Source organism: Carcharodon carcharias, chromosome 30 (genome assembly GCF_017639515.1).
Source record: "Carcharodon carcharias isolate sCarCar2 chromosome 30, sCarCar2.pri, whole genome shotgun sequence".
NCBI lineage: Eukaryota > Metazoa > Chordata > Chondrichthyes > Lamniformes > Lamnidae > Carcharodon > Carcharodon carcharias.
The window spans coordinates 11,205,563-11,231,114 of NC_054496.1; the positions used below are offsets into that span (position 1 = coordinate 11,205,563).

General features: G+C 43.6%; 1 protein-coding gene across 1 annotated transcript in view; it reads left to right on the forward strand.

The window, feature by feature from the left end:
* Window positions 1-8,369: 8,369 nt before the first annotated feature.
* Window positions 8,370-25,552, forward strand: part of LOC121271405 (retinol dehydrogenase 8-like) — a 41,192-nt gene continuing 24,009 nt past the window's right edge. The window contains exons 1-2 of the mRNA XM_041177394.1: window positions 8,370-8,475; window positions 21,215-21,376. Coding sequence (XP_041033328.1) covers window positions 8,370-8,475; window positions 21,215-21,376 — 268 coding nt within the window. The remainder of the gene's footprint in view (window positions 8,476-21,214; window positions 21,377-25,552) is intronic.

Below are 25,552 nucleotides of genomic sequence, written 5' to 3' on the forward strand. Positions count from 1 at the left end.
GTCTGTTGAGTCCTCTGCCGCTATACCCTCTCTTTCTCCCTCGCTCCTGTACCCAAGCCCTGCCATGAGACTTGGATGAGTGTAGCTCACAGAGCCTCAATGGCAATTCCATCTTCACCAATAACAGGATCTGTGAGGACCTACTCGCCCTCAAACAGGTCCTCCTCCAATGCCTTCTCCACAAAGAGTGGCACGAAAAGGAGATGTGCCGGGGGCTGGTCTCTCTGAAGCCAAGCAGGATTGGCACTATCCCCGACCTCACCTTCCCCAGTTAGAGAAGGTGGGGGAGAAGGAGCTCACCCAGGAGTTGATGATCCACTGCACGATGGCCTCAAGAGGGTCCACTAGAAAGAAGGTCCCACCCACCTCTCAAGGGCCAGGTGTATCACCGACTTGGTGTTAAGAATATGGCCTTCCCCTATATTTTCAAAGTGGCTACAATGGCTTAGGTGGGCTGCCCAGCCATGGCTAACACATGCCTCGACTGTCATTTTGGAATGTGTATAGCTCTTCACCCCATGGTGAATGGTGACAAGGCTGCAGTAACAACAGAGGCATTTACTCCCAAGTAGGTCCTCACAGACCACTCTATTAGCAAAGATAAAGTTGCCACTGAGGCTCTGTGAGCTACACTCATCAAAGTCTCAGATTTGGTCTTCCTGATGATAGCCTTTGTCTGCACTGAAGGGCATTGAAAATGAAAACAGCAACTCTCCCTCAGATTGGGAGGCCTCCTGCCTCCAGTGCAGTTCAAAAATATAAGAGTATTTCATGAGGATACCAAGTGAATCCCCAGTTGATGCCCACCACTTGCATACAATACGATACAATTAAAATACAACTAACAATTGAATTTTCAAAGGAGTTCGCCCAATCTCCCAGCATTGCAATGGGAGGTCCTTCAATCTCCAACTAATACCATTGCGGAAAATTGGAAGAACCCACACAGAATTCAATACAGTCAGTGATAAAAATGGTGTTGGGGGTCCGAACCAAACCATATGCAAATCAAGATCCACCTGATTAAGTGTAAACGGCGAGATGAAAATTTGCAAAGATTCAGATTTTTTTCCTTGTCAAATTCTTGAAGATGCAAACTTAGAGTAGAGTTTCTGTTCTATTCTTGAAAAAGGTAGGCAAAAGAAGATTTTTCTCTGAAGATCAGATCTCAACAGTCAAGCAATCAAGATGTTAACAACTTTGACACTTAGGTATGCAAGGTGAAAATGGTGCAAACTGGGGCTCAAGTCACTTAACAGACTGCAAAGTATAATTCCAACAGGGTGACAGAAATGAAAATAGAGCCTACAATTATTTTCGAACTCAAAGGAGTAGAATGATGTCTAATTTAGTAACAGTAAATCAATTAACTAAAGTAGGTGGGCTTTGATCTGTTGTTAGCAGTAAAATTGAGATGATTTGTTATAAAAGACATTTATTAAGAAACAATGACAGTGAGAATTAACTTTCAAACTAAATGCTATTTATGAAATGTTCTCATTCTTGTAAATAATAATTAATTATTACAACATATGTCAACACTGAATGAAATTGCAATCTTTATCTTGTCCGATAAAAACAAATTACATAAAAAATCCAACAGGGCATGTTTATCTAGTTCTGAACTGTGTAACATGACCCAGCAATCTATGATGAGTGTCTTCCAACATAAACATGGTAGGATAATGCTCTTAAATGTTAAAGAGTCATAACTTTCAGGAACAATTATGAGGATTTTGTTTGCATCACAGAAAGGGCAATGGGAATATAGGTTGAAATATTAGACTTACCTTTTAGCTAATACTGCGGTAGATCTAAAATACAGCCAGTCAACTCTTCTTACTGCTACAGTTCTCCTTCTGGGAAAACATTCCATCCAAGTATAAGATTGATTAACAGACCAGCCATATTCTAGTCAGTCATAAGGAGAAACTCAGAGTAGGAAACAGAAGATCAGCTTTGTGTCAGCATATTGTAAAATTATCAGAACTCCTAATTATTAACTTAATTAACTTAATGTATGACTGCATGTGTGTGGTGGGGAGTTGGGATGATGATGAAGGCAAGTGAAGCCAGTTTAGCAAGTCATGATAAAAAGGGAGCTGCTATATATGGTGCTTATAAAGTTCTTGTACAACTTTAAATGTTTATGTCTTAGGAAGTACATATCAGAAAATCATATGGAATATGAAAGCAGGATTCCTATATTTTTAATGCTAACATTGTTTTGGGCTTGAGTTCTGCTAACCATAATCTCCAAATGACAAAAATAAAATACTGCAAATGCTGGAAATCTGAAACAAAAACAGAAAATACTGGAAATACTCAGCAAATCTTGCAGCTTCTGAGGAGAGACAAACAAAGCTAACATTTCAGGTCAATGACCTTTCATCAGAATTGGGAAAAGTCAGAGATGTACCAGGTTTTCAGCAAGTGAAAGGTGGGAGGGTGTGGTAGAGTAAGAAGAAGAACAAAAGGAAGGTCTGTGATAGGGTGGTGAGCAGGAAAGATTAAATCACAAAGAATGCCATGGTGCAAGGCCAAAGAGAGTGATAATGAGACAAGAAAAGAAACAAAGGTTGTATCTGGAAGGGGTGTGAATAGCAGGATCCTGAATGGCTGCCATCTGAAAGACAATGAAGGATATGAAATAAGAATAATAAGAAATAAGAGAAAAATACAAACCAGGAAAGAAGAAATGAACAAAATGGGGGCAGAGGCTATGACTTAAAATAAAAACAGAAAATGCTGGAAAAACTCAGCAAGACTGGCAGCTTCTGTGGACAGGTTAAAAAGAGTCCAGAATGACTCTTCTTCAGAACAGGATGTGGGCTTCACTGGCTAGACCAGCATTTTTATTGGCCATCCCTAGTTTCCCTTGAGAAGCCGGTGGTGAGCTGCCTTCTTGAACCGCTCCAATTCATATGGTGTAGGTACATTTACAGTGCTGTTAGAGAGGGAGTTCCAGGATTTCAAACCAGTGACAGTGAAGGAATGTGATTGGTGTTATGCTGTCAAAAAAGGAGGAAGGAGCAGGTGAAGCAAAATAGAAGGTCAGGGATAGGTTGGAGGGCAGGAGAGATTAAATGACAACACAAGACAAAGGGAATGGTAATGATAGCATAAAGACAAAAGATTTGGTCCAAAGAAGGTGTTAAAAGAAGAATAGAGGTCAGTGCTGTCTGAAAGCAAAAACATGAGAACAAGATACAGACTGGCACTTGGGGGAAAAAGTTCAAAGTGGAGGACAGGGTTCATGGTTTGAGGTTGTTGAATTCAATGTTGAGTCCAGAAGGTTGTAAAGTGCCTAATCAGAAGATGAGATGCTGTTCCTCCAGCTTGCATCGGGCTTCAATGGAACATTGTAGCAGACCGACATGTGAGCAAGATGGTGAATTGAAATGGCATGCAACAGGAAGGTCAGCGGACTGAGCAAAGATGTTCCACAAAGTGGTCACCCGGTCTGCATTTAGTCTTCAGCGTAGAGCAGACCACATTATGAGCAGCAAATACAGTAGACTAAATTGGAAGAAGTGTTTAGGGCTTTTGACGATGAGGAAGGAGGAGGTAAATGAGTAGGTACTACACCTCCTGTGATTGCATGGGAAGGTGCTCTAGGAAGGGGGTGAGATGTTGGGGTGATAGATGAGTGTACCAGGGTGTCATGGAGGGAACGTCCCTTCAGAATGCTGACAGGGGAGGTGAGGGGAAGATAATGTTGGCATCATGCTGGAGTTAGCAGAAATGGTGGAGGATGATCCTTTGAAAATGAAGGCTGGTGAGGTGAAAAGTGAGGACAAGGAGAACCCTATCATGGTGCTGGGAGAGAGGGGAAGATATGAGGGCAGAAGTGCAAGAAATGGGTTGGATGTGTTTGAGGGCCCTGTTAACCACAGTGGAGGGGAATTCTTGTCTGAGGAAGACATGACAAACATGCCGTTATTGAAGGTAGCATCATCTGAACAGATGAAACATAGACAGTGAAACTGGGAGACTGGAATGGAGTCCTTACAGGAAGCAGATTGTGAGGAAGTGTAGTTGGGGTAGTTGTGGGAATTAGTGGGTTTGTAATGAATATTGGTAGATAGTATGAATGGACCATTTGAAGGTGAGAGAGGGATGAGATCTAAAATTGTTGAATAAAATGTTGAGATTAGAAGGTTATAAAGTGCCTAGATGAAAGATGAGGTGAGGTAACCCACAGAGCTAGATTTTACAGACCACACCCCCAATCAGCGTGTTTCATGGAAAGGGGTTGTAAAATGCTAGATATGGCCTACCTGCAGGTTTCCAGCCCTTAAGTGGCCAGTTAAGTGCCCCATTCTGCCCCTCCTCCAATTTCAATCACAGCAAGGGAAGGCCCAAGACATGAGGGAAGTCCAGCAGCTTTTACTGGGTAGGTGAGTCTCAGGAAGATGGAGGATTTGTGGGGGGTGTGGGGGGGAGCACATCCTTTGAACGTTCCCTATGCCCTCCATCTCACAGTGCCTTTTAACCCTCCACCCCAACCTCTCAAACCTGGCCCCCCTTCACCCTCACTGGAGCCTGCCAGGCTGGACCCGCTGGTACATTAAGTCTGGCCTCTATAACCTCCTCTTCTTTGGGGACTGCCTGTCGTCCCAGTAGTGACCACCATTCAAACCTGACTTTGCTCGGACAATAGAGCTGCCAGCATATCAGTTTTGCCAGCAGCTCTCTTAGATGATACTTCCTCTCTAGATGGGGCAGAAGTCTCACCCTGAGCCAATTAACACCCTCCCCCTAGCGTATAAATGGCTGCATGGTAGCCAACTTTTTCGTGGGTGAGCTTCTAATCGGCCTTTCAGGTGCGGGGAGAGTGCTCACAGTTGATCTTTTCTATTGTCACCACTTTCAGCATCTGAAATAAAATGCAAAAACATCTCAAAGACTTGCATTTATATGGTCTTTCAGAACCTCAGAAACCATTTTTGAAGTTATGAAGCACTTTTGAAGTGTAGGTGTAGTGTAAGTGTAGGTGTATTGTTGGAAACATGGTAGCTAATCTGAGCACAAAAAGCTCCCAAAACAGCAACTAATGACCATATAGTCTGTTTTTGTGATGTTAACTGAGGGACAAATATTGGCCAGGACACTGGGAATAACTCTCTGCTCTTCTTCCAAGTAATTCTATAACAACGTTTATGTCCATCCGAGATGGCAGACAGGGCCTCGGTAAAACATCTCATCCAAAAGACCATTTGAGAAAATAACTCAGACATGATGAGCCAAGTGGCTTCCTCCTGTGCTGATCTATTCTGTGATTCTATGTACGGCTGGATACATTGTGATGAATGTCCAAATTGAACATAACATTGATCATTTTTTTGTAAAATATTGATGGAATTGAAATGATTGTGAAAATTGCCTGAATTCAAAAATAGGAAGGATCATTGTAAAAATCATAAATCTTTGCACTAATATAAGCTTTTACAGTAAAAAGGGATAGACTCCGATGGATAAATGTTCTGCTCTTATAACCATGAATTTTTTGTTTGCTACTTTAGTGATCAATCTCATATGACAAAAATGTCTTTTACCACATAATAAAATCAATCACATGAAATAAGTAATCTAAAAGTAACAATTTTTAATATGAAACTGAAAATTTTCTAAAAGGGCATCTCCCCTGAATACCCTTAGAAAAACTCACGTTGGGCTCTCCATGCTAGTTGTTACCAATGTCGGCAGCATACTGCCTGCTGATTACAATTATTCCTGTGATGTCAGCAGTAACCACACTACTCATTATGTCTGGAAGATATAATAATTCTCAAAATATTATTGGAATTTATTGTAAAATAGAGGAAGAGTGGGATGTATCTATGTGTCTATATGTGTATGTGGGTGAGGCTTAATTGAATTAGAGGCAGCTAGTTGCAAGACATGTTCACTGGAACAGGATGTGGAACATATAGTGTTGCTATATCCTGGAACAGGGTGTGCCAGGTTGTACAAAATGGTGCTAGAAAGGGGTCCTGAAGTAAGAGGAACTGCCTAGCAACTACATTTTTAATTGGCTCTTGATCAGGTGACCAAGGTTTTGCATGATAGTAGTGAGCAGAGAGATCCTAACCTGCAAAGACAACACACCTAAAACTTCTCTCTCCTGTGTATGTAAGATTCCAGTAAATCTACAAGGCTAGCTAGCTGGCTTTTTCTTCATAGCTCTGTAACCTGCTCTCTCTGAAAAAACTCCTATCAAAAGGGAAAGGGGAAAATCACCAGTAGAGACATTGAAAAGCAAGTTTTCAACCAGTGAACTACAGACTGAAAGTGCTGGAAGACCATCTCGTGTCATTAACAATGAACTGCAAGGAATTTGGGAAGACAGCAATCAAAATCAACCCATCTAATCCCACTCTGGATTGGTGCTACTGAACTGTTTTATCTCACCCTTAAAATCCATTTTTTGTATGTCTTATGTGTGCGTTTGTGTATAAGGGTTAAGAAGGGGTAGAGTTTAAATTATAGAGTTAAAAGCAGTTCATATTCTTCTCTTTTGCCACTGGTTAAGGACAATTTGTTTAATAAACAGTTATTTACTTGTTAAGTTTACAAAGCTGGTGCTCATATTATGCTAACCAAAGTTAAACAGTTAGGTAGAATTGGACAATTTGGGGGTCTAATCAAATTTTTCACATTACTCTCAGCTCAGGGAGAAGTGGGGCTTGATATTATAGCGCACTATCCCCCAGTGAGTCGTGACATTAAGAAAACTCACTTTGAATTCAACTTGTTCAGCGTATCATGTTTCTTTGCCTGGGTCTTTTAAAATCCATGTGTGTTACTGTTCCCTTAATGAAAGTGTAACTGGGAGTTAGATTAGGGGAATTTAGAAGTTCTCATAGTAGTAATTTGTAGATCTATGTATGTATTTAAAAATCACTTCTCTTATTAGTAAATGTTTAATCTAGTTTTGTAAAGACTATAAGACTTGGTGGTCTTATTACTACTGAATTCAAGGCATGCAACTTGAAATTTACACAAACTGCAAAAACAAGTTGTGGCAGTTGTTTCATGTTTTCCTTTGGGATTTGAACAAGTCAGCATTTACCATCGGCTGTGTCATAACAATTGGCTGAAAGCCATAAGCAGGAAGTAGGGTTGGGCAAGGGACTGGACGCCTCCAGTTATCAATTTAGTAAGCTGTGGTAAGTGATCACTGAGGCTGATGATGCCAAGACCATTGCAGCAAGAGCATGGCTGCAATGCAATAAACATTTCAATGAGCAGCAGAACCATTTTCTGTGCAAGCAGTGAACTCTCCAGTCATACAACACAACAACAAAAAACACCAAGAAGACAGAACCTAGCCAGGAACATTAAAACAGAAACTAACCATAATTCCTTTAAATAGAAGTGGCAAAGAGAAAGGGGCCTTCATGCTGGTTAGGACCACATTGTGCAGAGCGAATTCAGCGACAGCTAAGTGCTGAGCGATCCAAAACGGGAAATGGCTCCTGCCATAATCACAGGCCCCTCATTTAAACAGATTACACAGAGCTTAGAATGCTATTAATGTGAACTTTTACTGCCAACACAACCTCCTCTACCGATATGGTAGGTGGCACACTAAAGGCTGAAAATTTGCTTACTGTTCCTGGCCACCACATTGGGGACTTAGTTGGCCACCCATTTTTCTAGGCCATAGTGTTTGAAGCATTATTATTTTAATAGTGCTTATATTATAAAATAGTTGATCCCATGTGTTGTTACAAAAGTGAATCAGAACAAGTGTGGACAAACAAGATGAAGTGAGGTTAGAGGGTGGGACATAATCAGATCAGGGTAAATGTATGTATGTAATTAAGTCCTTATTTCAAAGTCATACCATTTATCCTTACTTTTATAATTTCACTATAAACTTATATGTCCTCATTTACATTTGAAATTATCTTGTCACAGAAATTGACAGGAAATGCATGTATATTTTTGAATACATAAATAATACATATATTGTAGTTATGTTATATAAATTCATATACATTCAAACACAAAAGTTAATTTGAAAGGTAAAATTCCTGACCACTAACTTTAGCAGAAGGATTAGACTATTACAAGCAAATATTTCATCACTTTATACCCATGATGTCTTTTCATTAAAATTAGATCAAAAACTTTGTCTTATTCTTTATGAACCAAAACAGAACCATGCATAACATTCTGTGGAAACTCTCCAGTGATCCTTAAGCTAAGACTATAGGGATGCATGTATAATATTGGTGCGCAAGGTCACACAAGGTCCACAGGTTTATTAACAGCTCACTAACCCAATCACGTGACTAATCTGCTTTATCCAAGTATTAATCTTTTTCAGTGTTCTCTCCAGCTCTCCAGTAGAAGAACAAATGGCAAACAATGGGCAAAAGGTTGTACTTATTACTGGATGCTCCTCTGGAATTGGTTTAAAGATTGCTATACACCTTGCAAATGATGCCAAGAAACAATATTACGGTAAGTGTTTTGTTAACTAGCTGCTAACTGAAAGAAAAATATTTAATGTTGCATGCATATGGATGGCTCATGCCTTTTTTCTCAAGGGCAATGAGGAATGGGCAACAAATGCTGGCCTTGCCAGTGATGCTTACTTCCCAGGGATGCATAATTTTTAAAAATGTTGTCATGTTACTTTTTAAGTGCATTAAATGGACCTGTTTTTAACTAGAAAAATATAGGAATTATATCTCTACATTTTCCTTAATAGATCTTTTAAAGTCTTTTTTCCACATTGGTATTACAAAGATACGCTCCAAGGGGTATGGTAACATGGTGCTTATGTTACCAGATTACAATCCAGAAGCCTGGACTAATGATCCAGACATGAGTTCAAATCTCACCACAGCATCCAGGGAACTTAAATTCAGTTAGTTAAATAAAAAGCTAGGATCAGTAATGGTGACCATGAAACTAGCAGATTGTTAAAAACACCATCTGATTCACTCATGTCCCTTTAAGGAAGAAAATCTGCCAACCTTACATGGTTTGGTTGACATGTGACTCTAGACCCACAGCAATGAGGTTGTCTCTTAGCTGCCCTCTGAAGTGACCTTTCAAGACACACAGATAAAAGCAAAAAACTGCGGGTGCTGGAAATCCAAAACAAAAATAAAAATACCTGGAAAAAACTCAGCAGGTCTGACAGCATCTGCGGAGAGGAACACAGTTAACATTTCGAGTCCGTATGACTCTTCAGTCATACAGACTCAAAACATTAACTGTGTTCCTCTCCACAGATGCTGTTAGACCTGCTGAGTTTTTCTGGGTATTTTAATTTTTGTTTTGCAAGACACATGGTTGTTTTCAAGAAGGCAGCTCATCACCGCCTTCTCAAGGGCAGTTAGGGATGGGCAATAAATGCCAGTGATAGCCACAACGCATGGTCGAGTAATAAAAGAATTGTGAACGATGTTTTCAGAGGTAGGACAACACCCAAAACAGAAGAAATTTCTCTGAACATCATAGGTAAATCTAATCTCTGAATGTAATCTTAACAATTCATAACTAGATAAGGTTGCATATTACTATTTATGTACTATCTGAATTCCTTGGCTCAATTGTTGCCCAATAAAGATGACTCCTCTTCCTTCAGGTACCATGCCCTAAGAGTGCATTGGCGACCATGGGCTTCCACTGGATTAGTCCACGATTATGCTTGGCAAAGTACTGCAGTGGTTTGCCATTGATTTCTGCAGTATGGCTGACCAGGAAACTCTTTCACTCTTATTGCTTGCCATCAGGCAAATTGGAAGGATTTATAAGCTGATAATCAACTCATTTGTCCAAGTTATGAACGGACCTCCTTAGCCACCAAATCCTAGAGTGGACTTGAACCTGGAGCTTCTGGCCCAGAGATAGGGATGCGTCACAAGACCTCATAATGACTCCTATGTAATTGTTATTCTCTATATAAAGGCACACATCTATTTTTGCATGTTTATGGTGGGAACACTACTATATGAAATGTTACAATAGGGTGAGGAGGGGTGAACTGGCTCCCCTCAATTCAGCCTCTTCATGGTCACAACAAGGGTTTTAGATGTCTTTCCCAAATCCAAATGTATTTTTTTTTTACAATCTATGCAGTGAACAATAAGGAGCCAAACCCAAGGTTTTCTTGAGTCAAAGAAAGAGCAAGTTCATTAGCTACTAAACCCGAAGGAAAAAGTAATAAAAGATTTTACATACACAAAAGTATCAGAAGTAAGGAAAGTTAGAGTCCAAATAAAATGTTAAAAGGATATACGATTAAGTCCTTTGCTTGTCCTTGAGGCATAGATTGTTGAGCTTTGTGGCTATTTTAACATACTTGGTTCCTTTAAAATCCCAAAGTTGAAATGAAGTCCACGTAACTGCGTTTGCTGGAGACAATTTCCTTTATTTAATCTGTAATCTGTCTTCCAGAAATCAGTGAATTTCTCCTGAGGTTCGTTCCGATGGACATTCACTATCTCGTGTGCTGGATCTTTAGACTTTAGAGATAGAGCTTAACTTCAGAGAGTGAGAGAGATTCCTTACTGATCCAACAGCAGCTTCTCCAGATTCCCCTCCTGCTTAGCAAACCCTGTTCTTAAAGTTCAATTTGATTACCATTCTGCTATAATCATTGCTGTAGAACAAGTAATCTCATTTTGATAATTCACCTCAGAAACTTTTAACATTTCATGATAGTAGAAGCCAACAGGAGATGGGGTTCTTTCATCCTCCACAGGGGGTTTGAGTGTCTGTTGGTTGTACATCCTGGCTGGCCAGCAGTTCCCTTTGTCTTAATAGGATTACAGTTAATTAAAGTCCAACACTTTGCAGTTTTAATATCTTCAGTTCTGGGTTTTAATGTCTACTGATTACCTGAAATATCTCTCTCTCTCTTCACACTTCCTGTGTGGGGGGGTCTTGTTTGTTTTTCTCACCTTCACCTTGGAAAGTGGGCCTTGCATTATAGGGCAGAATTCTCTGCTTGATGTGCGGGCCCACACATCAGCACGTAAAATGGCGTGTGGTGATGTCGGGCGAGCGTCCCAATGTTACCGTGATATTTCACTGGGCGGGCGCTCGATGTAGTTTGATGCACACCCGCCATTAATTAACGGGTTAGTTATGGCCCTTAAATCATCAATCAACGACAATTTTAGGCACCTGTGCGATCTTCGGGCCGGCGCAATGGGCAGGCGGGTAACAGACTTTTTAAAGAACCTCATCCATGGGCGGGATAAGAGGGCTTAATGGGATCGTGAGTCTGGTCTGTGAAGTATTTATTGCAGAAAGTTTTTTAAATTTGCCTGTGTGATCTGCAGCAATTCAGAACGAATTCCAGCAGCTTTCTGTGTACTTTGAACCTTCAGGTCAGCAATCTGCAGTCAGTAATCTTAATTGGGCCTGCAGTTTTCCGGAGGTCTCCCCTTAGCCTGGGTATGGATTCTGACATGTCCACTGGAGGCAGCTCTTCTGAGGAGGAAGGGAGGGATTGAATAAGGAGGAGGCCAGGAGTGCACATGCAGCCTCCAGGGGAGCTACCTTTGGGAGTACAGGCACATGCACAAGGGGTGCAGGGCCAAGAGGTAGTCCAAGGTGGAAGGGACCGCAGGAGACGCCACTATCCTGCTACCAAGGTATACAGGGAGTGAAGCAGCTACCTCGATATGTATGAGGTGCAGTGCCAAAGGAGGCTCCGACTGTCAAGGGAGACAGTTAACTACATCTGTCAGATGGTTGGCCCTGAGATCTCCTCTAACTGTGTGGGCAGACACCCCATGCCAGTGGCTCTGAAGGTCACAGTTGCCCTCAACTTCTATGCCTCTGGCTCCTTCCAGGGCTCAGTGGGTGATCTTTGCGGTGTCTCCCAATCAGCTGTACACACTAGTATCAAGCAGGTCACAGACACTTTGTTCAGGCGTGCATTGACTTTCATCCATTTCCGGTGGGACCAAGCAAGCCAGACACAGTGAGCCAGAGGCTTCGCGGCCATTGCTGGCTTCCCCCGCATCCAGGGTGCTATAGACTGTACACATGTGGCCATCAAGGCGCCAGCAGGTGAGCCCAGTGCCTTTGTCAACAGGAACAGCTTCCACTCCATGAACGTGCAGATAGTGTGTGATCACAGGATGCAGATTCTACAAGTCTGTGCAAGGTACCCAGGCAGCTCCCACAATGCCTACATCCTCAGACACTCCCAGGTGCCAGGACTCTTCAGTGTTCCGGCTTGGTTTGATGGATGGCTGCTGGGTGACAAGGGCTATCCCCTCAGAAGGTGGCTCATGATGCCTCTCCGCCATCCAATATCAGAAGCTGAGCAGCGGTACAATAGGAGCCACGGCACCACAAGGGCTGTGGTGGAGAGAGCCATCGGTCTTCTCAAGATGCGCTTCTGATGCCTGGATCGCTCGGAGGGCGCACTCCAGTACCCTCCAGATCGAGTGTTGCTGATAGTAGTTGCATGCTGCGCTCTCCACAATTTTGCACCGGAAAGAGGGGACACAGTGGATGATAAAGGCGTGGATGTGGCTGCACACGATGAGTCCAGCACTGATTCTGAGGATGGGGAAGCAGGGGAATGCTGAGGGGCTAAATGCTGACCCGGGATACACCAAGGAGGCAGGGACACCCGGGAGACTTTAATCCAACGAACCTTCAGCTAGCTCAACACAAATGGATCAGCAGGACCAGCTTTGCCTGGCGCTTCCATAATCAGCACCTAATTGCTAAATCTGCCAGGTCATCAGCTGCAACTAAGGGGTTTGAACATAAACTTGAATGTGGAAACAAATACTCGTGACATTTATCTTAAACATACAAATGCAGAACAAAGGAGCCACCCTCAGCCAAGGTAACATATCTGGTTTTTATTTTAACCATCAGAAGTTCTTACAAATGCAAAGCAAAACGTTAATCAAGCAGAAAAAAATTATAATTACCTAATCTCGGGCCAACACAAAAGCACCAGTGAGAAACCCGTGGTGTGCCTAAGGCACCTTATGCTTTCATTTACGGGTGCTGTGTCTTGGTGCCGCCCCATTGCTCGGAGTGGTATCTGAGACAGCCTGCCGACTCTGCTGTCTTCGATGACCTTGGCGGTTGTCCTCTGGCCAGTGGAGCCTGTGCTGGGCCCGCCTGGGAGGGATCTGCCAGTTTCACAGCTGGCATCTCCCCAGTTATCGCAGCCTCATCCGATGAAGCAGTCACCGGGAGAGGGGCGAAGCAGCTGGTGCCCTCATCCAGAGCCCCAGGAGGGGAGCCCGCAGACACGATGGGCAGCTGCTGCGCCGACGTGAGGTAGCCCTGGGCCTCCTTGCTCACCGTCGATGGATGGGCAATGAGCTGGGAAGCTTGAAGCCCACACCATCTCCCACATTGGCACTGACCATCTGTGGCCACTGGCGCTTTGAGGGCTTGCAGGTCCGAGTGTAACCCCAGGAGGACCTGATTGTTCTCCTGGAGGCGCCTCTCCATGAGAGTCGCCACTCTCTCCATGGAGGAAGCATGATGCTCTGCCATGAGGCTCATTGCATCAGTGATGCTACGCATGGACTCCTCCACCACAGACACCAAGCAAAGCGTAGCTTAATGTATCACTCCCAGATGCTCCCACACATCCAGCCGCATTTCCTGCAGCTGCTGTATCCCAGACGACTCCAGGGGCACATCATCAGGCACCGACTGAGCATGTGCCTGGCCCCCTGCAGTCCTCCGACTGCTGGTGCCATCGGCACTCTCTGTCTCTGCCAGCTCCTCCAACGATTACGAAGTGCCCTCTCCACTATGCCCGGGACACTAGCCGATGTTGCAATGCTAGTATCTGCGCTGTTGCCTGCCTTGCTGAAATGGTGTGTTGCAGGTGACAGTACAGGCCCCTCAGGTATGAGAAGGGGCATCTGCAATTCCTCCTGTCGGCCATGCTCTGATGATGCTGAAATGAACAACAAGGACAGTAGATCAGTTAGCGTGCACACAGTGACACTTCTTCCCTTTCCTCCCTGGCTCATTATGCGCTCAACCTTCCAGGACCTATGGACAAGAATATTGGTGGGGAGGCTAATAGTGAGGAGGACACCCTTACATTACAGGTGGATATAGATGGGCTGGTCAGATGGCCTAAGGAATGCCAAGTGGAATGTTATGTGGATAAGTGTGAGATGATACACTTGGACAGGACAAACAAGGCACGGGAATACATGATGAATGGTAGGACCATGGAAAGTAAGGAGGTTAAGAGGGACCTTGCTGTGCATGTCGACAGGCCCCTTAAGGTAGTGGGACAGAGACATAAGGGGCAGAATTTTCTGCCTGTCGGGTGGGCGGGCCCAACCCAATTTCCAGCAGGCGGGGAGCCAATACTCACCGGAGGAGTGGGCCCCGCCGCCATTTTAAGTGGGCAGACTAATTAAGGCCCGTCCAGCATGACGTCCACCGGGAAGCGCTTCCTCTGCGTGCGGGGGGATTCCCCAAAAGCGAGATTGCACTCTTTCGCGCATGCGCACAGAAGAGCGCACATCTCCCTGAGGCTAAGTGCTGCCTCAGGGTGATCGCTGAAAGGTTTTCAGACTTTAAAAATAGAAAAAAAAAATGATTAACATGTCTCCCTCATGTGACAACGTCACACGAGATGGGACGTGTTAATAAATTTCACTCAAACTTTAATAAACTTTTTTAAACCCTACATGAAACCTTATCCCGCCGGTGGATGAGGTTTCATGTTTTTTCAGAAGCCCGCAAGGGTTCCCGGCCTGCCCACCAACCTAAAGGTTGGACAGGCAGGTCCTTTAATTGTTTTAATTATCCTGTCAATGGCCTCAATTGGTCATTGACAGGTCGGCGGGCGGACAGCTGACTTGGCTGTGCCCCCGCCTTCCTGAAGATTTAAATAGAGTGGGATGATATCAGGGGCTCCCCCCAACGTCTTCCCGCGTCACTTTCATGTCGACGAGCGGGCCCCACCCCCTGCTCGCCGACGGAAAAATTTAGCCCAAGGCGTTTAAGAAGGTAAGTGCCATACTTGCCTCTATTAGCAGAGGAATATAATATACGAGCAGGGAGGTAATGTTCCAAGTACAGAAAACGCTGCCTAGGCCACAGCTATAGCTCTGTGTGCTGCTGTGAAACGCGCTTCACAGAGGGATGTGATTGGAGTGGAGAGAGTGCAGAGGTCATTGACCAGAATGCTGGCTGGGCTGGAGAGTTTGACTTATGAGGAGACATAGCATAGACGGAGGTTATTTCCCCTGGAGCAGAGGGGTTTGAGGGGTGACATTATTGAGGTCTATAAAATTATGAGGGGCATAGATAGGGTCGACAGAAAGGATCCTTTCCCTTTGGTGGAGGGATGAGTAACCAGGTGGCATTGATTTAAGGTAAGGGGCATGAGGTTGACAGGTGATGGAATGAGCAACTTTTGCAACAGAGTTTGTTGGGAATGTGGAACGCACTGCCTGAAAGGGTGGTGGATGCAGAAACCCTCTTAACATGTAATAAGTATTTGGATGTGCAGTTGCGATGCCATGGTATACAAAGCCTTGGGCATAGTGCCTGGAAATGGAATTAGGAAACTTAGGAAGGTGTTTGATGCGCGCATCCTCGAAGGGCCGAAGAGCCTTTTTCTATGATCCACGCATCTGATTCTATCACTCTGTGACTGAGCAATGTTGCAACAATAACAAATTAAACAATCTTCAGTGCTATGGATGTTGGGAGGACATAGTGGATCTCACTGTTGGCCTCAAATGCCTGGCCGTTCCACCCCAGCCTCACCAGCACCAGTTGACCTGGGCGCATGGTGCCTCTCAAGCTCTAGGGCCTCCTTTTCGAAGTGGCTTAACATCATCAGGTGAGCCTGGCTGCCTCCAGTCCTCGAACACTCGGATGCATCATGAGAATTCTTCTGAAAAACAGAAAAGACCATTCATTGTGACAATTTGCACATGGACTCTGCACACGTAGGCCACACCACAACCACAGTGGCCCATATCAGGCCTTCAGTACCTCCTCTCCCCACTACTGCTGATCAGTCACACAAAGATTGTATGCCTGCTCCCAACCACCTCCCCCCCTCCCCCAATGGCCACCTTGGACACATTCTGCATACATCACATTAGGATACACATGTCTTTGCTCCCATAGCAAGGAGGCGCAATTACCTGCAGCGCCAAGGGCAGTAGGTGGTTCTTGGCCACAACACCTTGAGGCTCCCCTTCCACAATCTCACCACCGTGAATAAGAAGTGTTGGAGTTCTGAGTATGTGCCTAGCTACATCTCCTGCAGGTTGCCCCCAGACTAGTCATGTGTGACTAAGACCAACACATGGTGCGGGGGAGAACTCATCTCCTCATGAACCACTCAGGCTGATCTAAGCATGGGCACTATCTGCTTGCCCACCCAGCGTATGAGAAATGCCCAAAATGATTCAATGTAGTCACAACAGTAAGACTTGGAGTGGGGGAGGGGACCTCAAAGGCTAAGGATACCTGCTGGATTAAATGCCCAATGCCAATATGGTACTCATCCTTCCAGAGCGCAACAAATTGTTGCATCACGTCGCGGGAGCTTACCACCTCTGCCACCTCTTCCCAGGCATGTTTGGTCATGTAGGGGGGCCTCCTCCTCCCATCCTGGGGAACCAACACCTCCTGGCGTGCTTCCACTTCCTCGAGGAGGGTAGCAAGGCAGTCATCAGAAAAGTAAGGGGCGCATTGGCTCCGAGCTGCCCTACCCTGCAGGCTGCCCTGCTCCTCTGACCTTCCCTCCAGCGTGCCCTGTGGTGTGACCTAGAACTGGCCATTGTGAGCAGCCTACAGGAGGCTGCCAGGCCTTCCTTTAAACAGACTGCTGGGTCGCCATTGGACCTGGCTGTCTGCACATTCCCACTATTCACAGGAGTCAGCAAATATGTTTGGCGGGCCTTAATTGGCCCGCCTGCGCAAAATGGCAGTGCGAACCTGATCACAGGCACCAATCAGGTCTGTGCCCACCTGCGGCCGCTCCAGCTCCACCCGCCCAACAGGCAGAAAATTCTGCCCATAAAGTAGTTTGTGCTGCCTCATTTCAAATTACAGAAGTTCAGTTGAAGGTTTTTTTTTAAACCATTTTTCAAAAAATAAAGAGCTGTACCTTCATGACAGAAAACACACCAGAGATTTTGAACGATCACTTTTGTCAGCGATCCTATAATTTCACATTTCATTTATTATTTGGAACTAATAATCCACTTCTGTTTTATTTTTAAAACTAATTTGAAAACTTTAAAATGGGATAAAATGCTTTCTGGCCTTCATGGTACAGCTCACAGTTAATCTGGAGCACAGTTAATTGACATTTTTTTGTTTTCAGGAAATTAAATTTCAGTGGCATGATTTTTCACGTTTTGAAGTTAATTGACAGAAAATGCATACACATAGGGCAAGCATTCATGCTAAGAACACACAGGCTGAAAGCTGTGATATTTATCAGCTCACCTATTACACTCTTTAAGGCCTCTGTGTAACGCCTGTGGGAAAAGGCAGGTAATTGCAAGTAGTTTCAAACTCAGAGGTAAAGTGCAACACACACACACACACACACATCTTCAAAGTAACCCTGAAGGAAAAAGACAGACAATAGCATTGGGCTGTAATTTATATGCAATTACAGTTCTCCTCTCTGATTCGCTTGAGGAGTAAATGAGTAGCTATAATTACCTGGATAGAAATGTATGATACAAATTGACATATTCTGTAAATCAGATTTATTTGTACACAAGTACATATATTAGTAAATAAACTTTCTGCCATTATTTGGGAACCCTTTTTTAATGTAAGTGAAGTTACCTGATAGATAGAGACAAATTTACCATAAAAATTACTTACATTTTGATAAATTTGAGCTGGTGGTGACTGACTTCCATCAGAACTATCTAATAATTTTCTCCCTTCTTTACCTATCTTTCAATATTTCATTACAACTGAGCAATTTTTGCTAATTAAGTTTTACTGTAATTCACATTGTCCTATTTATTTAAAATGTACAGTATACCCACTGTAACTTGAAACCAAGAGCTGATTATCAGAAGAGGAATTGTCTCTTTCCGGAAGTGTGTAATGCGCTGAATGGAAGTCCTTTCGTCTAACTGTGATTATTGTACAGGAACCCTGATTAACTTCTAGCGATGAGTTGCATAGAATCATAGAAATGTACAACAGAGAAGGCGGCTATTTGACCATCATGACTGTGCCATTAAAAAAATGAGTTATCTAGCCTAATCTTATTTACCAGCTCTTGGTCGGTAGCCCTGTAGATTGTGACACCAAGTGCAGATTCAAGTACACTTTAAATGCCATTAGAGTTTTTGCCTGCAAGGGCGGTAAGTTTCTGTCCACCACCACCTTGGGTGAAAAAAATTCTCTTTAAAAAACCCCCCTAATTCTTCTATCAATTACTTTAAATCTATGCCATCTGGTTATTGAATGTTCTGCTAAGGGAAATAGGTCTTTACTATCTACTCTATAGGCCCCTCATAATTTATAGACCTCAATTAAATCTCCCTTCAGCCTCCTCTGTTTCAAAGTAAACAACCCAATCTATCCAATCTTTCTTCATAGCTATAATTCTCCAACTTTCTCGTAACTCTCCTCTGTATGCTCTCTAGTGCAAACACGTCCTTTCTGCAATCCGATGACCACAACTATGTACAGTTCTCTAGCTGTGGCCTAACTAGTGTTTGACACGGTCCTGGCATAATCTCTCTGCTCTTATATTCTAGGTCTTAGCTGCTATCCAGCTAAGTAAAGCAAGTATCCAGTATGCCTACTTAACTAGCTTATCTACCTGTCCTGTTATCTTCAGAAACTTGTAACATACACTGCAGGCTCCATCTGTTCCTCTATACCTCTCAGTATCCTACCAGTTATCATATATTCCCTTGCCTGATTTGGCCTCCCCAAGTGCATTACCTCAAATTTCTCCTCTAAAAATTAAACAAGTGAAGAGGACACTCAGTAGAGCACATACCTCCGCCAAGCTGTGGTCACTCAACATTATCACAATTACACAGCTGTTCCTAGAGGTTTTTCCCTGCCAGGCTGATGCTCTGTAACTACAAGGCTGAAAAAAGAAATATTTTTATTACACGCTTCCATCTCACTGAGGGGACTTCAATCCACATCCAACAACCTGCTCTGAAAACTCTGACAGTTGTGACAAATTCCAGCACAGTAGCTGAGACAATCCACATTCGAAAACAGTCAACAATTTTCAAAATCAAATATTCAAGAAAAAAATCAATTTTCCCTATCTCCCAAAGTTAATGGATCCTTAAAAATTCCAGAATCCGATCCGCATCTTCACCTCAAACTAATCAGCTCTTCCTTGGGCCGTACCCTATTTGTGTATCAACTTTTGTTGAAATCCACCACTGAGGGATTCATTGAAATCCTTCAGTGGTGGAGGGAACAATAGTTTCTATCATGAAACCATTAAACTCGGAGCAGATACTGGGAAATTTCCATGTCCTTGGGTGACCAGTTTTAGATATTTTCAGTTCACACATTGTGACATTAAAGCACACATCAATACTACAGTACTAAGACTATTAAAACTGAATAGCAATCCTGAACTACTAAACCATATATTAACATATTTTAATAAAAATACTTATGACTACTCAATCTATCATTCTTCCTCCCATTTTCTCATTATAATGTATCAGTACTATTCTGAGTCCAGAATTTCAAACCCTACCCCAGGAGTGGGCTAGCAGGGCATGGGAAAGGAGAAAATCAGGTGGGATGACAGGGTCGCAGTGCCCATCGCCTAGTCATCCTGCTGGTATTTTACCAGCAGTGGAGTACGTGTCAGGCAGCCCACGTTGGACCAATTGAGGCCCTTAAATGGCCTAATTAATAACCACTTAAGGGCTTCCTCCTGCCGCCGCTGTATTTTACCAGCAGTGGAGGGGCACACACTGCATGGTGAGTCCACCAGGCCATGCGGGCTTGGAGTGGGGGTTCTGCCTCAGCAGAAAGAGCAGCCCACACCTGCTTACTCCATCTGCCTTTCTGCAGCTTGTCCAGGTTAGGCTGACTGATCCCAGAGAGGCTGCCCCACCTACCTTGTGTTCCAGCCTCTAACTATGCTCCTGATCAAGGACTGACTCAAGTCCCAGTAATGGCCAACGCTCCTGGTGGCGTTACTGGGACTACAGCACTATTGGCAGTCTAATTGGTTGGTAGCTCTTTGCAGGACAGTTGAGTCTCTAGAAAGAGTTTGAACAACGGTTTTTGTGAATTTTCAGCGGACAGTAGTTTAGGCATGGTCAGGAGAGACTTCCTTAGCTAAGAGTGGTTGAAATGTAGAACTTGTTACCACATGGAACAGTTGCGGTGAATAGCAGAGATGCATTTAAGGGGAAGCTAGATAAACACACGATGGAGAAAATAGAAGGATATGTTGATATAGTGAGATGAGGTAGATTAGGGGAAGGCCCGTGTGAAGCATAAACACCAGGATAGACCAGTTGGGTTGAATGACCTGTGAATTCTATGTGATTTTGCTTAAAACTATGTATTGAACCATGTAGTAATTTCAGTTATTGAGAAAAAAAGTTGCAGACAAAATTTATTTCCAAAAAACACTTCCAACTGACTTCTGGATCATGCAGTGCCACCGACTAGTTACATATAATCACTGCAGGCCTGTATTGTTGTTTAATGTTGGAATTCCTATTTTAACATCAGCTTGTGATGTGACTGGTAAAAGCTACATAAATAACAGTTCAAATCACATTTGGATCTAGATTAGAAAGGTTTGTGTCATAGATGAACTGTATAGTTCTTTGAAACCAAAGCTCTGTCTGACCTTTCAGTAGGATGTAAAAGACCCCATGGCTACGTTCAAAGCAGAACAGGGGAATTCTCTCCAATGCCCAGCCAATATTTATCCCTCAACAGACATCACAGAAACAGATTTTCTGATCATTATCACATTGCTGTTCATTGGAGTTTGTTGTGTGCAAGTGGCTATTGCGTTTCCTACTTTACAACAATGACTACAATTTTTAAAGAAACATAATTATCTGTAAAGTACTTTAGAATGACCCACAGCCATGAAAGGCACTATAGAAATGCAAATCTTTCTTTGTGATTCAATGGCACAGGAAGTGAAAGGTTGGTCAGGAAGTGCAAGTGAACGGGCAATAATGGTAATACTTTTTAAAAAATTTTCTTTTCAAAACAGTTATTGCTACCATGAGAAATTTAAACAAGAAAGGACAGCTAGAAGCAGCTGCTGGAGATACGCTGAACAAGACATTACATATCAGCCAGCTTGATGTCTGCAGTGATCAGTCTGTGACAGATTGCCTCAATAGTATTCAAGATAGAAGAGTTGACATACTGGGTAAGGAAATGAAGCATGACATATCTTCAATTGTAAATGTGCCCAAATGCTTTACTTTTTGGTTGCTTCATCCACAAGATCACTAACTGCACCCACCAGGCCATGTAACTTTGTTGATAGCTTGCAAACTTTGTAAACCGTGACTTGGAACTTTTGTGCATGAAGCTGTTAAATTTTCTTGTGTATCAAGGTCTTGTATTTGAGTCTTGACATTTGTGTGTGTTGAAGTTTCAATTTTATACATTTATTTTGTATGGGAATTTAGAATTTGTATATGTGCCCCCTCTCTCCATCCCACTTTTGTGCATAACGGTTCACTTTTCACTGTAATCATATCATAAATGGCCAACCGTACAGTTGTGACACTGATATCTCAACTTCAAAACGTTGGGGTGTCTCTGGTCTACCAAACCTATGCTACAAGGAACTTATGTTGGGATGCAAGACTGCTTCAGAATTTGCACTAAATCACGTACAATATACTGCATCTATATTGTATTTCAGTGAGTGAGAAAGGAAAGAGCAGGATCAAGACATAGCTAGTACAATAGTACAGACCGTCAGTTTGGGAGGTGTCTAGTTCCATTTTTACTTGCTCCCTCAAGGTTTTCTTCAACAAGAATGTCCAAGGTGACCTCCTTAAGAGGGAGTCAAAGGCTGAAATTTCTGGGAGCTCCTCCAGTTCAGGCTTACATGATTCTCATGGAAACCAAAATAACTTAATTTACCCAACAACCTCAATGAGAACACCACTGGACAAAATTTCACTTTTTGTAACTTTTACTTTAACAATCAAACCAAAATGAACGTAAATCAAACATGAATTAACAGGCAATTGTGGTCAATGCAAACCACGAATTACACATTAACTAGCAGATACAACAAAGACAGGTCACGCGGATGTACGAGGCAGTCCACTTAGCATATATGACTCTAATTTCAGCCACAAAGTCCTTCAAAGTTCCAACGTCCTCAGGTAGAATTCCAGTTTTCTTTACAACTTTTTTGAAATACAGCAAATTCTTAACATCATAAACATTTTTAAAAATACGTGACATACTCTACAGGTACCTTGTCTTGTCATCTTCCATAACTATACATCTCATAGTTACAAAATCATAAGGGCTTAACGACTAATAAAACCAAACATTTTTAAAAATTTATTCATGGAATGTGGGCATGGCTGACTAGGCCAGTATTTATTGCCCATCCCTAATTGCCCTTGAGAAGATGGTGGTGTGTTGCCTTCTTGAACCGCAGCAGTCCATGTGGTGTAGGTACACACCCACAATGCTGTTAGGAGGAAGTTTCAGAATTTTGACCCAGCAACAGTGAAGGAACAGTGATATAGTTCCAAGTCAGGATGGTGAGTGGCTTGGAGGGCAACTTCCAGGTGGTGGTGATCACATGTGTCTGCTGCGCTTGTTCTTTTGGATGGTAGCGCTCATGGGTTTGGAAGGTGCTGTGAAAGGAGCTTTGGTGAGTTCCTGCAGTGCATCTTGTAGATGGTACACAGTGCTGCCACTGTTCGTCGGTGGTGAAAGGAGCAGATGTTTGTGGATGGGTGCGAATCAAGCGAGCTGCTTTGTCCTGGATGGTGTCAAGCTTCATGAGTGCTGTAGGAGCTGTACTCATCAAGGCAAGTGGAGAGCATTTCATCACACTCCTGACTTGTGCCTTGTAGATGGTGGACAGGCTTTGGGGAGTCAGGAGGTGAGTTACTCGCTGCAGGATTCCTAGCCTCTGTGGCTCTTGTAGCCACAGTATTTATATGGCTGGTCCAGTTCAGTTTCTGGTCAATGGTAACCCCTAGGATGTTGATAGTGGGAGATTCAGCGATGATAATGGCACTGAATGTCAAGGGGCAATGGTTAGATCTTCTCTTGCTGGAGATGGTCATTGGCTGGCACTTGTGTGGCGCGAATGTTACTTGCCACTTGTCAGCCCGAGCCTGGATATTGTCCAGGTCTTGTTACATTTGGACATGGATTTTTTCAGTATCTGAGGAGTTACTAATGATGAACACTGTGCAATCATCTGCAAACACCACCACTTCTGACCTTCTGATGGAAGGAGGGTCATTGATGAAGCAGCTGAAGATGGTTGGGCCTAAAACAGTACCCTGAGGAACTCCTGCAGCGATGTCCTGCAACTGAGATGATTGACCTCTCACAGCCATCTTCCTTTGTGCTAGGTATGACTCTAATCAGCGAAAAGTCCCGTTCCCCACCACCCCCCGCCAGCGATTCCCATTGACTCTAGTTTTCCTAGGGCTCCTTGATGTCATTAAATGCCGCTTTGATGTCAAGGGCAGTTGCTCTCACCTCATCTCTGGAGTTCAGCTCTTTTGTCCAAGTTTGTAGCAAGGCTGTAATGAGGTCAAGAGCTGAGTGACCCTGGAGGAACCCAAACATATCAGTGAGCAAACATTGATAGCACTGTTGATGGTCCCTTCCATCACTTTACTGAGAGTAGACTGATGGGGCCAACTTGGATTTGCCCTGCTCTTTGTGCACAGGATATACATAGGCAATTTCCCACATTGCCAGGTAGATGCTAGTGTTGTTGCTGTACTGGAACAGTTTGGCTTGGGGCGCGGCAAGTTCTGGAGCACAAATCTTCATTACTATTGACGGAATATTGTCAGGGACCAAAGCCTTTGCCAGTGCCTTCAGCAGTTTCTTGATATCACATGGAATGAATCCACTTGGCTGAAGACTGGCAGCCGTGATGCTGGGGACCTCCAGAGGATGCAGAGATGGATCATCCACAAGGCACTTCTAGCTGAAGGCTGTTGCAAATGCTTCAGCTTTATTTTTTGCATTGATGTACTAGGCTCTCCCATCATTGAGGATGGGGATATTTGTGGAGCCCATTCCACCAGTGAGCTGGTTAATTGTTCGCCACCATTCACGACTGGATGTGGCAGGACTGCTGAGCTTAGATTTAATCCATTGGCTGTGGAATCTCTTAGCTCTGTCAATTGCTTGCTACTTCAGCTGTGTGGTATGCAAGTAACCTTGTGTTGTAGCTTCACCAAGTTGACACCTCATTCTTAGATATGTCTGGTGCTGCTCCTAACATGCCCCCCTGCACTCTTCATTGAACCAGGGTTGATCCTCTGGCTTGGTGGTAATGGTAGAGTGGGGAATATGCCAGGCCTTGAGATTACAAATGGTGGTTGAGTACAAATCTGCTGCTGCTGATGGCCCACAGCACCTCATCGCTGCCCAGTCTTGAGCTCCTCGGTCTGTTCAAAATCCATCCCATTTAGCACAGTGGTAATGTCACACAACACAATGGAGGGTATCCTCAATGTGAAGGCAGGACTTTATCTCTGCAAGGAGGTCACACACCAATATTGTTATGGACAGATGCATCACGGTAGGCAGGATAGTGAGGGTGAGATCAAATATGTTTTTCCCTCTTGTTGGTTCCCTCACTACCTGCTGCAGACCCAATCTAGCAACTATGTCCTTTAGGACTCAGCCAGCTACCAAAGGACATTGAAGTCCCCCACCCAGTGTACATCTTGCACCCTTCCCACCCTTAGTGCTTCATGGGGTCCAGAGGACTCCCAGGACAACTCCCTCCCAACTGCATACCACTGTGCTGCCACCTTTGCTGGGTCTGTCCTGCTAGTGAGACAGGACTACCCAGGGATGGTGATGGTGTTGCCTGAGACATTATCTGTAGGGTATGATTCCATGAGTATGACTATGTCAGGTTGTTGATTGACTAGTCTGTGAAACACCTCTCCCAAATTTGGCACCAGCTCCCAGATGTTATTAACATTTCTTTATTGACTTTTCTTTTGCAGTTTGATACAACTGAGTGGCTTGCTAGAGCATTTCAGAAGGCATTTAAGAGTCAACCAGATTGCTGTGGAGTAATATGTAGGTCAGACCAGGCAAGGCAGTAGATTTCCTTCTCTAAAGGGAGGACATTAATGAACTAGATGGGGTTTTACAACAATCAATTCATGGTCATTATTTAATTCCATATTTTCACTAAATTCAGATTTCACCATCTGCCATGATGGGATTCAAACCTGGGTCCCCAGATCATTACCGAGTCTCTGGATTACTAGCCCAGTGACAATAGCACTGCATCACCGCCTCCCCCATCAAGAATGTGACAGTTAGGATTCAGAGATCAACTTGCATGAATTCTCAG